The sequence below is a fragment of the Lagopus muta genome, chromosome 3 (genome assembly GCF_023343835.1).
Source record: "Lagopus muta isolate bLagMut1 chromosome 3, bLagMut1 primary, whole genome shotgun sequence".
Classification (NCBI taxonomy): Eukaryota; Metazoa; Chordata; class Aves; order Galliformes; family Phasianidae; genus Lagopus; species Lagopus muta.
Genome location: NC_064435.1, coordinates 36,496,683 through 36,512,340, shown reverse-complemented (window position 1 = coordinate 36,512,340; position 15,658 = coordinate 36,496,683). Strand labels below are relative to the sequence as shown.

Genomic DNA, 15,658 nt, shown 5'->3' with positions numbered 1-15,658 from the left:
GCTGTTCATGGCATGAATCTGATCCAATCTCTCTCTGTTCCAGAGCCACCTCTCAGCTGCACACTATGTCGGTGGCAGTGTGAAGTCCTCCAAGCCCCTCCATGACTTGTAAGTTCTTCACCACTGCAAAGCTCTGGACTGAATTTATACCAATCAGTGTACTTCAGCAACACAAATGCATTTATTCCTCAAATAAAGCTAAGTACGGTCCAAAATTCTAATCTTTTCCCTACAAACTATGTATCTATGTGAAGATATCTATTTAAGAAGTATTCAAGATGTGCTCAATAATTAATGCAAAAAAGCAATAACAAATAATGGGTTTTAATAACAATGGCACAATATTTCTCTTCTGGAGATCTATCCCCTTCACATCATATTCACCGTTTTGTCTTGCAGTAAATGAGCACATACAATTAATTAAAGTTGCATTTTTCTGCTTAATTCTTCTCTCATTCACCCTTCACACAATCTCCTAGCATACACAAATACCTTGAACTGTGCCCTCTTTTGTCCATTGACTAGATTAAAAAGGAATAGAGAAAACAAAACGTGTAACTAGCATGAAATCCAATTTTATACAACGACTTAGTCTTGTGAGTATGGTTTTCACACTTCCAGTGAAGTCCTCTTATTTATCCATATCATTTCCAGGCAATTAGCTGCTGTGTTACAAAACAAACTGCCTTTAAAGTTATTCTGAATCTAATATCACCAACAGAGTTATGTTTCCATCTACTCAGTAGTAAGCAGCCATAAAACTTACCCTTTTATAAGCAAAGAAATACCAGATTCAAGACTGATAGGATACGCTTAACTTCTAGCTAACAAAGAAATAAGCTTACTGGGAGCAATCACTTTCACCTGTGATTAGAACTAGAATTCACTTTCTGTGTGAAAATAATCAATGCTTATTCAAAATGATAAGTTGTTAAAACATTGTGCTGGGATGACTAGCAGAATTTTAGATTATTAAAATTGAAATAACATCAACTTATCATCTTTTATATTTTTTTCCTTCCGTTTGCACATTCTCCAGAACAGGCAGTAAAAATTAATGCACTCAGCTTCAAGGATTCTAAATAGTTTCACTTAGGTTATATCCACATTTCTCAGGTTGGGATTCACAGAATGAAGGAGAATAACTGTCAGGAGCTTTCACTGTTTTTACTGGGCTTATTTGCAGACAGGTTTGCAATTTCTTTCATTTGACTGTTAGATATTATAAAGAATATACTTTAAAATACATATAAAATTAAATTTAAATAGGTCATTTCCATTTGACATTTGTCACAAAATAGAACTAAAAAAAAGAGCAAGGTAAGCAATGTATAGTTCAATTCGATACAGCTAGCCTGCACTGTATTAACATTTTTATTCTCCAGGATGTAGTATCTCCCTGTGCATTTTTGTTCCTTTAACATCAAAAAGCAGTGGTATTTGAAAGCTTACAATTACAAAGAATTGAATTTCTTTTGCCAATTGACTTCTTTCTTTTCTTTCACTTTGACTTAAATACAGAATTATTTTAAATGCAGATGATAAACGATAACAAGGTTTTTCATCTCTGACCTTTGCGTTGCCTTCAGTGACTCAAAAGGTTAACCTTTACTTGAAAAGCCATGTACTGATCTAATGGGATCTTCATGGAGAACAGACATAATGCCCCATATATATATTTGCACACTATAACCTTTAGCTCATAACCATATTCCAAGGTCACTTCAAGCAGAACTGTTACCTGCACTTGGGACACAGTCAAAGGATAGCGAAACAAAATCCAGGTGACACCTTCGCTGCAGGGTGGAATTGTTAGGGAGCCCTCATACACCCAGTAGTCACGCAGTAGAGGATCTGAAATTAAAAGAATTTTAATGACATTAAAGAAGAGGATTGTACCTTTTAATTATGATGGCTTATGACAGCCATGAGCTTTCTCATATGATGAAGTTAGTATGCAGAAATCTAAGGCGTGAATTTATGACCTGCTAAGTACTGTTAACTACTCTCTTGAGTGAACACACATAAACACATACTTACTACATAACAGTAACTTCCTCTTGTAGATTGATTATAGAATCACAGAGTCATAGAATTGCTCAGGTTGGAAAAGAGCATCGAATCCAATTGCGACCTAACCATACTACCCTAATTCTAACAACCCTCGCTGAATCATGTCTCTGCGCACCACATCCACAGTTTTTAAACACATCCAGGGATGGTGACTCAACCACCTCCCTGGGGAGCCTATTCCAGTGCTTAACAACCCCTTCTGTAAAGTTTTTCCTGATATCCAACCTAAACTTACCCTGGTGCAACTTGAGGCCAGAGGTTATTATTTTAAAGATCAAAATGCCACTTTATAGAAATGGCAAATAACATAAGCCCAATCCCTTAAACTAACAGAATAAATAAATAATATGCTGGGAAAAACTCTCCATATTTCCTGATTCCACATTCTCTACTGCAGTAATTGTTGTTAGACTTGCCCTCACTTGGGCCTAGTTCCACATTTCAAAAATGAATGGAGGAATGAGAGCTCTTCTTGCCACTCTGGTCAAGTAGAACCTCAAGCTTACTACTCCATGGAGCTTAAAGTTCATAGCTGGATTGAAATTTCTTATCTCCAAGACAGGCAGACAACTTTACTGTGAAAAGACATCCCATTTTGAAAGTAGGAAGGCCATGGTGATCAAGCAGTGACTAAATTCTACATCCAAACAAAACTTTTCCATTCAAAATTCAGGTGCCATATTTTTCAAGATGCACTACTGTCTCCTAACTCTGGCAAAGTGAGTTGAGCTTCATAGAAAAAGAAAAACCTTAAGAAATCACTCTGTTTCTCATGAAAACATATCACACGGAGCTGTTCTTTGCTGCTCTGTGAGTGTAGGCCACACTCACAAATGACTTCCTAACCCAGCTGAAGAAAAAGAACATATTACCTGATCTGAAAAGAGGGTAAAAACAAACAAACCTGGAGAGGAATTGGACACTCATGACATGGAAGACCTGAGGGAAGGTTCTGACTAACTTGACAAGGACAGGATGGGAGGCTGGAAATTGAAATAAACTTGTTTGGTTGACCTAACCTGTTACTACCATTTGGTACCAGATAAGAGGAATATCACACAGAATACTGTGATATGAGATAGATATCAGACAGGATGGTGTGATATCTATCTATCAGTAAAATTAAATCTTACTAGTGAAACCTGCGCTCCTCAGTGAATGGATTTTGTTTTGTTGGTCTCATTTTCCTTCTCAGTTACAGGATTTCATAGCAAGAAGTTGCACTGTCAAGCACTCAAAAATTAAGAACTGCAAGAATTAATTCAGCCCACCATGTGCATGTATTGTAGCACTGTCTCATTACATGATCACATACATCATTTACTTGCAAAGATGGATGACTCTATCTTTAAAAGCAACAGCTAACATTTGGCTTTTTAGTAACATATGCAGTCCTAGGTCTATTCAAATCCTGCTTTTTACAAGGACTGTTCTTTTTCATTTTTTGTATTTCTAGTGCACTCATTTCTTCAGTGTCCAAGTGCTTCACATACACTAGTTCATCCTTCCAGAACCTCAGTGAGGTGAGGAAGGACAGATTACCCCCAATTTTTAAAGCTGGGGAAGTGAGGCACAGAGAGATTAAGTTGAAATGCATCAATTCATTTGAAGTGTTCAATATGAGATGCTTAGAACCTGATTTCTCAGAGTAGTTAACTTTCTATAGCACTTAATGGAGTCAGAGCACTGCTCCCATTGACTTCAGTTGCAGGTATAAGCACTCAGCACTACTGTAAATCAGACCCCTTGATCTCAAGACGGGCACCTAGAAAATGAGGAATACAGAGTTAGAGATCACTTATGAAAATTTTGGTTTATGTGACTTAATCAGCATCAAACCAGGAACTGTGAAGCATGGGTTCTGTGAAAATAACTTCTGGTAAAGCATGTTTTATAATACATGTTTATGAAAGGGCACAGGTAGCCTTAGTTCCTGCAATTTCTAAATGCTGAGCACTTGACCTTGCAACCTAAATAATACTCCTTTGATAAAAATTAATATAGGTTAATAAATAATGGGGTTCTTTTAAAAAATTGTTTAAATATCTTATTACTGTGGCATGGAATTTAATTCAGAAGCATTCCTTGAAGAAATATTTACTTCATAGAATTTTTTTTTAAAGAAGTTTTTTTTCAAGGCAAGGTAGAGTGTTTCTTATTGTTATTCTTGGCTATATGAATTTGAATTTGCCTCCCACTTACACTACCCTTTGTATCCTATACAACTGCAATTGCATTATGGCATTGTCACTGCTTCCAAAACACTAACTTGTTAAGTGGGTAACCTTCTACACTTTGAAGTGAAAGCAGGCCTCTGTTTAAATAAATCATCTCCCTGTTTCATGTAACAGTAGGGAAAAGATTACACATCACTATCCCTGTAGGTGAGATAATAAATCATCAAGAAATCTAGACACAGTGTTGCCAGCAGTGTATAGGCTGCAATATCACATTCCACTCAAGTGAGAAAGGTGTGAATTTATCCCAAGTTTAACAGGAAATTCTACCCCGCTGCTATTAGCACCGTTACGTGGAAAACTGTACTATCATTTGGTGGGAAATATTCTCAAAATTGCAGTTAGACTGTTCTTTAGTTCAGGACTGTTTCAGCCTTTGCAGTTACCTAGTAATCCACCCACAGAAAAATAAGTAAAGGCACCTACCTGGTAATAAAGAGTTGGGATTAAAACAGGGTATAGTTTTGGACTTTCCCTGAAAAAATGAATACAAATGAATCTCATCTCTAGCTATGATGAATGGAAAGGTAAAATACTCTGTGTTTTCTAAAATGAAACCTTGATTTCCTGTGAAATCACTACCATCATTTAATTATCACTGTGTTTGTCCTTGCAACCACACAATAGTTGTGGTTTTCTCTTTTTGATTTTTTTCTGTATTTTACTTCTACGATTATCACAGAAATTTGCTAACTTACTGCCTTTAGTAGTTGTGCTCTTCTCCAGGCCCCAGCCTTAAAATACTTTCTCTACATGAAATTCAGGACTTCCATACAAAATGAGTTTAAAAAACAAGGGACAAAATGATCATTTCCTTGACTGACAGAAAACACTTATTAAATATCTTATTAAACTTATCATTCCAATAATTTAATGCAATAAAATTTTATGTATGCAGTAGCATGTTTGATGCTGACACTCCAAAAGTCACTAGCATAAAATGCTTGTAATGACAAAGCTATTCACCATCTTACTCTACTTAGCTTTGCCTTTAATGATCAAGCTACAAAGTTCTGTGGACTAATGTTTCCACAGTTGCCTTAACAATGAGTTTGTAATATTACATATAATTACTGTTTATCATATATTATTTGCCTAAAAGATCTTAAACTCTCTTCTAGTAAGTCTCTCATTTTTCTGTACTTCACCATCCTCTGAAGTGAATGGCTTGTCTCTCCAAGCCAAAATACAACTGCTCATTAATATAGCACAAAATACTTTAAAATCAAAGACAAACATGATTATTTCTGTTTTATAGACAGAGGGATGGAAATAACTTTCCCAAGGTAATAGTGTTAGCTTTCTGGAAAGTGCTCAAGGCTTCTAAATACAGCTATGCTTTTTATCTGTTCTTCAGTATCCCCACATATAATCCATACAACAAGGCAGCACTGTGTCTTTGTTGATTTCCCACTGCAAGTTAATAAGGGTATTCAATGCATCTAGTTTTTTCCTCTACAAATAAAATCCACACAAGTTTGCAAATGCTGTTATTAGTGTTCACTAAGCATTCTGTAACAATGCTTACATTCATACTGACTCCATACTGATAATCACTGGAAAGGTGATACTTGAAATCAGTTATCAATCAGACAGATCAAATTTCTGGACATCACAAAAAGGCATTTAACTACAAAAACTATACACTAAATGAAAACACTGTAAAATACTGAGCTTCTGATATAGGCCACTGAACTACGGCTTTCACACATGGTTTTACTATAAAGGAGTTTGAAAACATTCTTTCGGTTTCAGTGTTTCATACACACTTTTCACACACTTACTTCATCTTGTTTGTGAGGGAAGCATCTCTTCAGACGATGTCTTACCTTGTACTGGATGTCCTGGAGAATTTCAGTTACAGCCTTTAGGCCTACATGCTCTTTTCCTATCTGAAATAAAATAAGCAAAGATGAAATTCAGTCTTTCGCTGTTTCTGAACCTATAAGGCAAGACAGAAATCAATCAGAACACTAAGTTCTGAAATTGTTTTGAGTTAAGCTACCCAACCTCGTGTTAATCAAATATACTGATACACAGCAATTCCAAACAATGAAATCTCTATACAGGCATCAGCCAAAATTAAACAGGATTTTAAAAACTTCAACATGAAGACAGAAACTGACAGAACAAAAGCCATAGCTAAATCTGGTAAGTTTTGAGTAAGCCTGTTTTATAGCATATACTGTAAGTAAATTCAAAATCATGCAGCACTGTGACAGACAAATGCCAAGAATACAATTTGTCCTTACCAGTTTTTTGTCAGAAAAACACATAGAAAGGAACAGAATGAACAAACATGATGGATACTTTTTGAATTTGCTCCCATGGTGCTGCTAATCTGGCTCTGAGGCTCAAGGGAATGTTTCTTCCCTGCCTGCAGAGTGCAGAATGGCAGATCCTCCCCCTCCATGCACCTCCGGCTTCTGCAGGCAAAAGCCTGGCTCTCTGCAGCACTGTCCTTGAAGACTGAATTTCTTCAAGGTGTGGAAGATGGGGTTTTCAAAATAAACCAGTTTCCACGAATGTTGTTCACTCTGTATGCTGATTTCAGTTGCTTCTGATCTACATCACCATCCAAAGACCCCACCTTTTACATTCAGAACAACACTGGCAAAACAGAAAGATTCAGAACAGCTTTCTGCTTGACTTCTTTGCCAGTGCATACACATAGGAGGTGAGGAATGAAATGGGCATGAGTAAGAACAGAAGAGCTGGATGAAATTTGTTCATTTATTGGGACTTTTTGGAGTAGAATCAAAGAATCATTGAAGCACTGACTCATAGAATAATTTGGGTTGGAAGGAACCTTTAAGATCACCTAGCTCCAAACCCCCTGCTTTGGGCAGGGACACCTCCCTCCAGACCAGGTTACTCAAGGTCCTATCCAGCCTGGCTTTGAATGCTTCCGAGGAGACGGCATCCACAACCTCACTGGACTGCCCTTACAAATGATATAATCGTTATTGGAAGGAGATAATTGAACATCAATAAAATGCAACTTCTATTTCTAGAAAATTAAGAGAATTTTCTCTTTTCTCAAAAAAAAAAAAAAAAAAAAAAAAGGAATTTCTATTTAAAATCTTCAAATTGATAAAAGATATTAAAATCATTTCGAACATGTCTGGAGCCCCCAGTACAAGAAAGACGGAGAGCTGTTGGAGAGGGTCCAGAGGAGAGCCACAAAGATGATCAGGGGACTGGAGCATCTCCCCTATGAAGACAGGCCGAGGGAGCTGGGCTTTTTCAGCCTGGAGAAAAAAAGTCTGTGGGGTGACCTCATTGCAGCCTTTCAGTACCTAAAGGGAGCCTACAAATAGGAGGGGAATCAACTCTTTCAAAGGGTTGATAACAGCAGGGCAAGGGGAAATGGTTTTAAGTTGAGGGAGGGAAGATTTAGGTTGGATGTCAGGGGGAAGTTCTTTACAGAGAGAGTGGTGAGGTGCTGGAACAGGCTGCCCCGTCCCTAGAAGTTTTCAAGGCCAGATTGGATGGGGATTCCTGGCAAATGAAAAAGCACTTTGGAATGATTAAAAACTCAGATTAAATGGGAGTCCAGAAATAGAAAATGTATCATTTAAGTTTTATGTTTGTTTAAGAACTTACATATAACTTTCTAACCATCTCCAAGGTTACCTCTGCTGGAATTAGAAGGTGACTTACATAAGCAATTATGACACAGCCCTCCAGGATACAGAACTGAGAGAATAAAAACTTCCAAACTTCCATTTTTAGCAGTTCTATCTCAGTGTTGGAGACATAACCAATGTACCTTTACGTTCCAACAGAGGTAAAGCTCAAAGGCATTCACAAACTTGTAATGAAAAATGACAAATTAATATCACTGTGAAAGAAAAACCATTTGATCTAAGCATGAATTCTAAACTTCTTCCTACCAATCCATTTAAATAAAAAAGTTTGCCACTTGTCATGAGAATGATGAGAAACTGATAGTCGTCTTTATAGGGTGAAGCCCTTGAAAAATTTTCAACAGCAATTAGATTATGGGCCTAACTTCCCAGCTTGCACATCTTCTCCCCAGTAAGCCTCAAGTCTCTGTGTCTCTGGCTCTTCTGAGAGTCTGCAGAAGATTCATTACAACACCAGTCTGATGTCTCTGAATAATGTGATCTTATCTCACATTTCTCCCATGTGAAGTAATATGCTTGCACCTGTATTTAAAAAGACACCATTCTACTACTGGCTTTTGGGTCAATGGGTCATTAGGTTTTCTTTTCCTCTTTCCTCCTCTCTTCTGTGTATTTCCCCAGTTCCTGCACAGCAGGCTCAGGCTGGAATGGAGAAGAACACACCAGAGAGATATCGAAGCACCTCCACCTCCTGACAGGTCCCCTCACAGGCACGGTGAATGGATGCCTAATTACAGTCAGATGGCTTGATTACGTATCAGCTCTTCTTTAACTAATGTACATTAAATATACCATTTAAGCAAGATTTACTCATTTAGCATATGCACAGACAAAAGGACAGAGAACTATCTTTTGAGTAGAATCCCACGAGTTATACAATATTTTATTTTAAGAAATTATTAAAAATGAAAGAAAATGTGAAGGAACCCATTTTCCTCACACAAATGACATTGCACGCTAACACATGCAGCACAGGAAACTTACCTGTACAAATAAAGCAATGATAGCTATGCCGTGCTTCTTCCCTACTGCTTCATCAATGCTGCTGTATAGTGTGGAGTTCCAGTGCATTAGATGAAGCTGAAACAAAGAAGTAATAAATAGGTCAGTACAGAAAAGTTTTGCATTTAAAAAAAAAAAATAAAAAAACACCAGAAATTAATTTCAATTAACAAGGCCTCCACATGCCTGAGCATATACATGCATGTACATGTGTCTATGCATGTATACATAAATGCATTTCTATTAAAAACACCAGGTATTCCAAGGGAGAAAAAAAAAAAAAAAGCTGCAGAAGAAATTATTTATGGTCAGTTACCAAATGTCAATAACAAAGGTGTAGATTACAGTAACTCTCTTACTTTGAATGCTGAAATAAACAATGTAGCTAATCCAGACTGCCAGTGCTGCCTCTCAGTCTGCCAGGTATAACCATGATTATGGACATAGACTGTCCAGATATGTACTTGATTGGCTGACCGCCTATCTCAATGATACTTGTCTCAAACATCATCTTATAAGACGAGTCATTCAAATCTCAGTGGTAAAAGTAGTGAAGTGATATCAGGAGAGATTAAACAGAGAAGAAGTTAAGCAGAGAAAATGGCTCGAGAAGCACCTTCAGGACAGGAGAGAAAGAGATGCTAAAGAGGAAAATGAGGGCCCTCAACTGCCTTCTTTGACTTATAGAATTGAATGGATACAGGTCAGGCAGGAGACACCGGATTGTAAACATGAAGTCTGTTCTAGTGAGGTGTCAGAGCTGTCTGGCATGATTTGGGAAGTGACGTTTGAGAAAAGTGCTATGAAACTGACTAACAGACAGGAAGGAAGGAAGGAAGGAAGGCCAGAAGGGTGTAAGCAAGGATGGAAGGAAGGGAAAGAGGGGGAGGCTGGGAGAGAGAGATACTACCATCTGCTGTGAGCTAACATGCATTGCAAGCACAAGTTTTTCCAGTACTGATGCTAAAAAGTATTCTCTGCATCTGGATTTGGTAACATTGCAGAGCTTAGGCATCCTAAGCACAGTTGCTTTTAAGTTTATTTGCCAATGACATCTGCACACTCCAAACAGCTTTAGAAACTGTGCATTCTTAAATTTAACTCCATTTAACATCCATTCTATACAAGTGATCAGTATTTTGATTGGACATGTGTAAGAAGTTAGTGTAATTCTCTTACTTAACATCATTTCCACATTCAGGCACAGCAGTTTTTAAAACAGACAGCGTATCTTTCTATTTGGTGTTTCAGTTTTGTCCAGTAACTGCTTCTGACAGAGCAGGAATTAACTGAGGGACCGCAAGTTTCAGTTCCTCTCCCCTTATTTCACCTCTGAAGCACTACTCCAAATTATTACAATTTTAAAAGCCTTTCTCAATATGAACTTTTAAATGAATCGCAGAATCACAGAATTGCCAGTGTTAGAAGGGACCTCAGGGATCATGAGTCCCCAACCTCCCTGCCACATGCAGGGCCACCAACCTCCACATTTAAGTCTAGACCAGGCTGCCCAGGGCTCCATCCAGTCTGGCCTTGAACACCTCCAGGGACGGGGCATCCACAACCTCTCTGGGCAGCCTGTTCCAGCACCTCACCACTCTCTCTGTAAAGAACTTCCCCTTGACCAACCTAAATCTTCCCTCCTTCAACTTAAAACCATTTCCCCTTGCCCTGCAGTTACCTACCCTTTCAAAGAGCTGATTCCCCTCCTGTTTGTAGGCTCCCCTCAGGTGCTGAAAGACTGCAGTGAGGTCACCCCACAGTTTTTTTTTCCCCAGGCTGAACAAGCGCAGCTTCCTCAACCTGCCTTCCTAGGGCAGGTGCTCCATCCCCCTGATCATCTTCATGGCTCTTCTCTGGACCCTCTCCAACTGCTCCCTGTCTTTCTTGTACTGGAGGTACTCCAGATGGGGCCTTACAAGAGCAGAGTAGAGGGGGACAATCACCTCTCTGTCCCTGCTGGCCACCCCTCTGCTGATGGAGCCCAGGATACCATTTCCTTCTGAGCTGCAAGAGCACAGTTGGTTCATGTTAAGTTTTTCATCCATCAGGACCCCCAGGTCCTTTTCTGCAGGGCTGCTCTCAAGGACCACTCCTTCCAGGCTGTATGGATGACTGGGATTCCTCCAGCCCAAGTGCAAAACCTTGCACTTTGCTGTGCTGAATCTCATTAGGTTCACCCAAGCCCACCATTCAAATCTGTTGAGGTCCCTCTGAATGGCATCCCTTCCTTCCACCGTGTCAACTGCACCACTCAGCTTGGTGTCATCAGCAAACTTGCTGAGGGTGCACTCGATTCCATCATCGATGTCACTGATAAAGATGTTAAAGAGCACCGGTCCCAACACAGACCCCTGGAGGACGCTGCTTGTTACTGGCCTTCACCTGGACAGAGCCATTGATGACCACCCTCTGTCTGTGTCCTTTCAACCAATTTCTTATCCATTGAGTGGCCCACCCATCATATCCACATTCCTCCAATTTGGAGATAAGGATGTGGTGGGGGACTATGTCAAAGGCCTTGCTCAAGTCCAGGTAAATGACATCGGTCGCCTTTCCCTTGACCACCAATGCTGTCATTCCATCATAGAAGGCCACCAGATTGGTCAAGCGTGTCCTTCCCCTGGTGAAGCCATGCTGGCTGTCTTGGATCACACGCTCATTCCTCATGTGATCAAGCATGTCATCCAGGATGATCTGTTCCATCATCTTCCCAGGCAACGAGGTGAGACTCACCAGCCTGTAGTTCCCCGTGTCCTCCTTGCTCCCTTTCTTGTAAATGGGAGTGATGTGACCCTTCCTCCAGTCATCTGGGACCTCACCTGACAGCCACAACTTTTCAATTATGATGGAGAGCGGCTTGGCAACCACCTTGGCCGGCTCCTTCAGAACCCTGGGATGCACGCCATCTGGCCCCATAGACTTATACACATTCAGTCTCACGAGGTGGTCTCAGACCTGCTCTGCCCTTACAGTGGGGGGGATTTACCGCCCTGGTCCCCACCTAGACATCTAGGGATGCAAGGCTCAGGGACGTGAGAAATATTAGAATCCTGGCCGCCAGTGAAGACCAAGGCAAAGAACTCATTCAGTACCTCAGCCTTCTCTTCGTCTGTTGAAGCAAGTTCTCCTTTACATTTACCAAAGGAGGTACACTCGCTTTGGCCTGTCTCTTCTGGCCAGTGTACCTGTAGAATGTCTTCCTATTATTTTTCATGTCCCTCACCAAATTCAGTTCTGCCTACGCCTTGGCTTTCCTGATCCCACATCTGCAAGTTCGGACAGCATCCCTGTATTCTTCCCAAGTGACATGCCCTTGTTTCCAGAGCTTGTACGCACTTTTCTTTGCCCTCAGCTTGCCCAGCAGGCTACTGCCAAGCCATGCCAGTTTCCTACCTCTTCTGCCCGCTTTCTTATTCAGAAGGATGGAGAGCTCTTGTGCTCTCAAGAAGGCATCCTTGAAGAGAAGCCAGCTCTCCTTGACATCTTTATTTTTAAAGACAGCATCCCAAAGGATCTTGGCCAACAGTCCATTGAACAGCTTAAAGTTTGCTCTTCCGAAGTTCAGGGTCCTGATGCCATTCCTTGCCAGGCCCACATCCCTCGAGATCACGAATTCAACCAGGGCATTGTCACTGCAGCCCAGGCTGCCACCAACCTTAACGCCTTTAATGATCTCCTCCGGCTTGGTGAGCAGCAGGACCAGCAACGCTTCACCTCTGGTTGGTCTGTCCAATACTTGCACCAGAAAGTTATCATCAATGGATTCCAGGAGCCTCCTGGACTTACTGCAGCTCACCGTGTGATCTTTCCAACAGATATCCAGATGGCTGAAGTCCCTCATCAGGACAAGAGCCTGTGAGCATGATGCTTCCCGTGTCTGAAGCAAGAAAACCTCATCAACAGTCTCCCCTTGATCAGGTGGCCTGTGGTATGTGCCTATTACCAGCTGGCCTTTGTTAGTCAGGTCCCTAATTCTAATCCACAGGCTTTCAACCTATTGCTGACTGTTTCTCAGGTCTATCCACTCTTTGACATAGAGGGCAACTCCCCCACCCTTCCTACCTCACCGCTCCCTTCTAAAGAGGCGATACTCCTCAATGGTGGTATTCCAGTTATGGGAGTCATTCCACCATGTTTCTGTGATAGCAACAAGGTCATAACTTTCCAAGCACATCATGGTTTCCAACTCGCCCTGCTTATTTCCCAGGCTATGTGCAGTGGTATAAAGGCACTTCAGCTGGGCATTCGCTCTCACCACCTTTATAGAGGATCTAGGATCCCCTGGAACAGCAGCATCCCCAGCATCCCCCTGCCCCTAGTCCAAATGAATCTATCATAAATCAAATTGAATTTCAAACTATCATTGCAAATAATTCTATTTATGTCAATTAAAGGCATTTGTTGTACTAAGAAAGGAAACTTTAAAAAAAAAAATTGCACATGAAAACACTAATACAAATGTTCTTGACTACAGAATTTCTAGACACCCAAATACTCCTTGTTAGAACTAATTTATTTCGAATGTACTTGGTGTCATATTTTATTGTACATTAGAAGCTTTTCTATAAACTTAATTTGCCTTTGGCTTTTAAAGGAATAAAAACAAAGGACCAAACAATAAAAACCCAATCTCTCGCTTCACCCAACACAGAACAGCTGCCACTCAAGAAGATAAAGCACTGCGTTTTCCGGAGAGAGCCTGGAGTGTGCAGGAGCCATCCGCCAGAGGGGGCTCATGCAGTCCCATCACCCCAACCAAGCCGTGACATTCAGGAGGGAATGTGAGCCAGCTGCGGGCAGGCGGAGCGCACACAGGAAAGAAAAAGGTTGCAGTGACTGCAATCCTGATGGAAACGTCCTTGGTGCTGTGGAGAACAATGCTACATGGCAACGCTATTCATTTTGTTTGAAATGTCAAAGCAAGCTTTTCCTTTGGTGACTGGAACAATAGAGCTGAGAGCGATAGCCAAATTTAAAAAGAGCATTACTTGGACTGTGTCAACAGGCAGGTCCTGGCTAGGGCTGCCATGACATTCAGCAGCTTGCTGCGCTCCTTTGGAGGTGAAGTCTGTAATCTGATGTTTCTCCATGTTCTGACAATTGTTTGTTTCTGAAGATTTGAAAGGCAAACAGCCTCAGAGAGAAGAAAACGAACAAGCACTTCACACTGTACCAGCAATAACCCCAGTGCATCCAGAAACAGGTTGTCGTCCTGTCTCAGACATCAGGCTTTTCAGGGCAGAGACCAGTTTCTATACTGATGATATATACTGGCTAGGTATATAGGTGTATATATATATGTGTGTGTATCTCTTTGGGGACATGAGAGAAGTTAAGTATGAGCTACCCATTATAAGGGTATCTTTAGGCCTTGCCATTTACTTGGGGAAAGAAGATTCTCTGCAGACCCTCAGAGCCTCTTTCCTCCCCACCAACTCAATGGAAGTCAAGATGGTCTACTACAAAGAGAAAATAATGCAAAGAGTTGTGCTTAAGGCTAATGTAGGCACGACTCGACAAAGTCCACATTTAGTAACCCACATTACCAAAGGTACTAAAACGTTCTTCACTTTCTGGTCTGAAGGTTTCTGTAACTTTGAGGTTCTGCTCAAGAATGCTTTAAATAAACGTTAGTCTCCTTGGAACAAGAATTTGGGTACTGGGTTTCTGTAGCTCAGTGTAGAACAAATTTCTGGTCAGTGTTAAAAATGCTTCTGCATTATTGCCTTAGAGGCAGAGATAATTACAGTAGATTAGCACTCTGTTCTTTACACAGTGGGTTGTAAACTTGTTGCCATGAACACTTGTGGAGTCACACAGTACCAGCAGGTTCATAAATGGGTTGGATGAATTATGTCCACAAATAGATAAAAGAACAGGCAGAGATATAGCCTTAGGTCCAACAACTCACAGATGGCAGAGTACAACACAGGAAGTGGTAAGGCTGAGGTTCTTCTCAAACAGCATCTCTTATTGCCACAGCTACAGATGGAATACTGGATGGAACACTGGTCTCATTCTGCATGGTATTCATTTGTGTTGGACTCGACGACCTCTGGAGGTCCTTTCCAACCCCTAAAATTCTGTGATTCTGTGATTATGTTCCCATGTTTTGAATCTAGATGATGTTTGAAATAGCTCTTCACAGAAAATATTCTGTTATTGGGGATATACGAGATGAAATGAGACAGGAAAACCAATGAAAATTAATAATGCCAAAATACATCCTAACAAGAAGCCATTAGGCCTCACATCTTCTGCTTTCCAATAATCCTGTGCACACACATTTAAATAGATGTTATCCTCTGTTTAAATACTTGGAAGCCAAATCAAAATTATTCTTCTACAGAACAGGAAAAATGTAGCTCAGATGAAGGCTGGATAATTCAATGAACAAGGGATTCAGAAAGGGGAATATTAGTAAGAAAGTTCTAAGACCTAAGTATCCTAAGTGTCCTTTGAAAAATGTTCCTTCCAAATTATGGTTTTTGTGTGTATTTGTATTTGTGTGACTTTCTAGAGCTCTTTTGCCTTCTGTTTATTCGATTTTTTGCAATACGGCATCAGAAAAAACATCAGATAACAGTAAAAGAAAAAATGACACCAAAAAGACTACAAACATAGAATTTGCCAAAGAGGATAGTGCACAAACAACATGGCCTGCAACTTTTGTAAATATTAATGGGAATCAGA

General features: G+C 40.3%; 1 protein-coding gene across 1 annotated transcript in view; it reads right to left on the bottom strand.

Annotated features, from left to right (window-relative positions):
• The window catches only part of CA8 (carbonic anhydrase 8), a 55,569-nt gene that overhangs the window by 19,715 nt on the left and 20,196 nt on the right, over positions 1-15,658 (bottom strand). Inside the window, exons 4-7 of the mRNA XM_048939949.1 lie at positions 8,945-9,040; positions 6,140-6,202; positions 4,737-4,785; positions 1,742-1,854 (exon numbers count right to left, since the gene is read on the bottom strand). Coding sequence (XP_048795906.1) covers positions 1,742-1,854; positions 4,737-4,785; positions 6,140-6,202; positions 8,945-9,040 — 321 coding nt within the window. The remainder of the gene's footprint in view (positions 1-1,741; positions 1,855-4,736; positions 4,786-6,139; positions 6,203-8,944; positions 9,041-15,658) is intronic.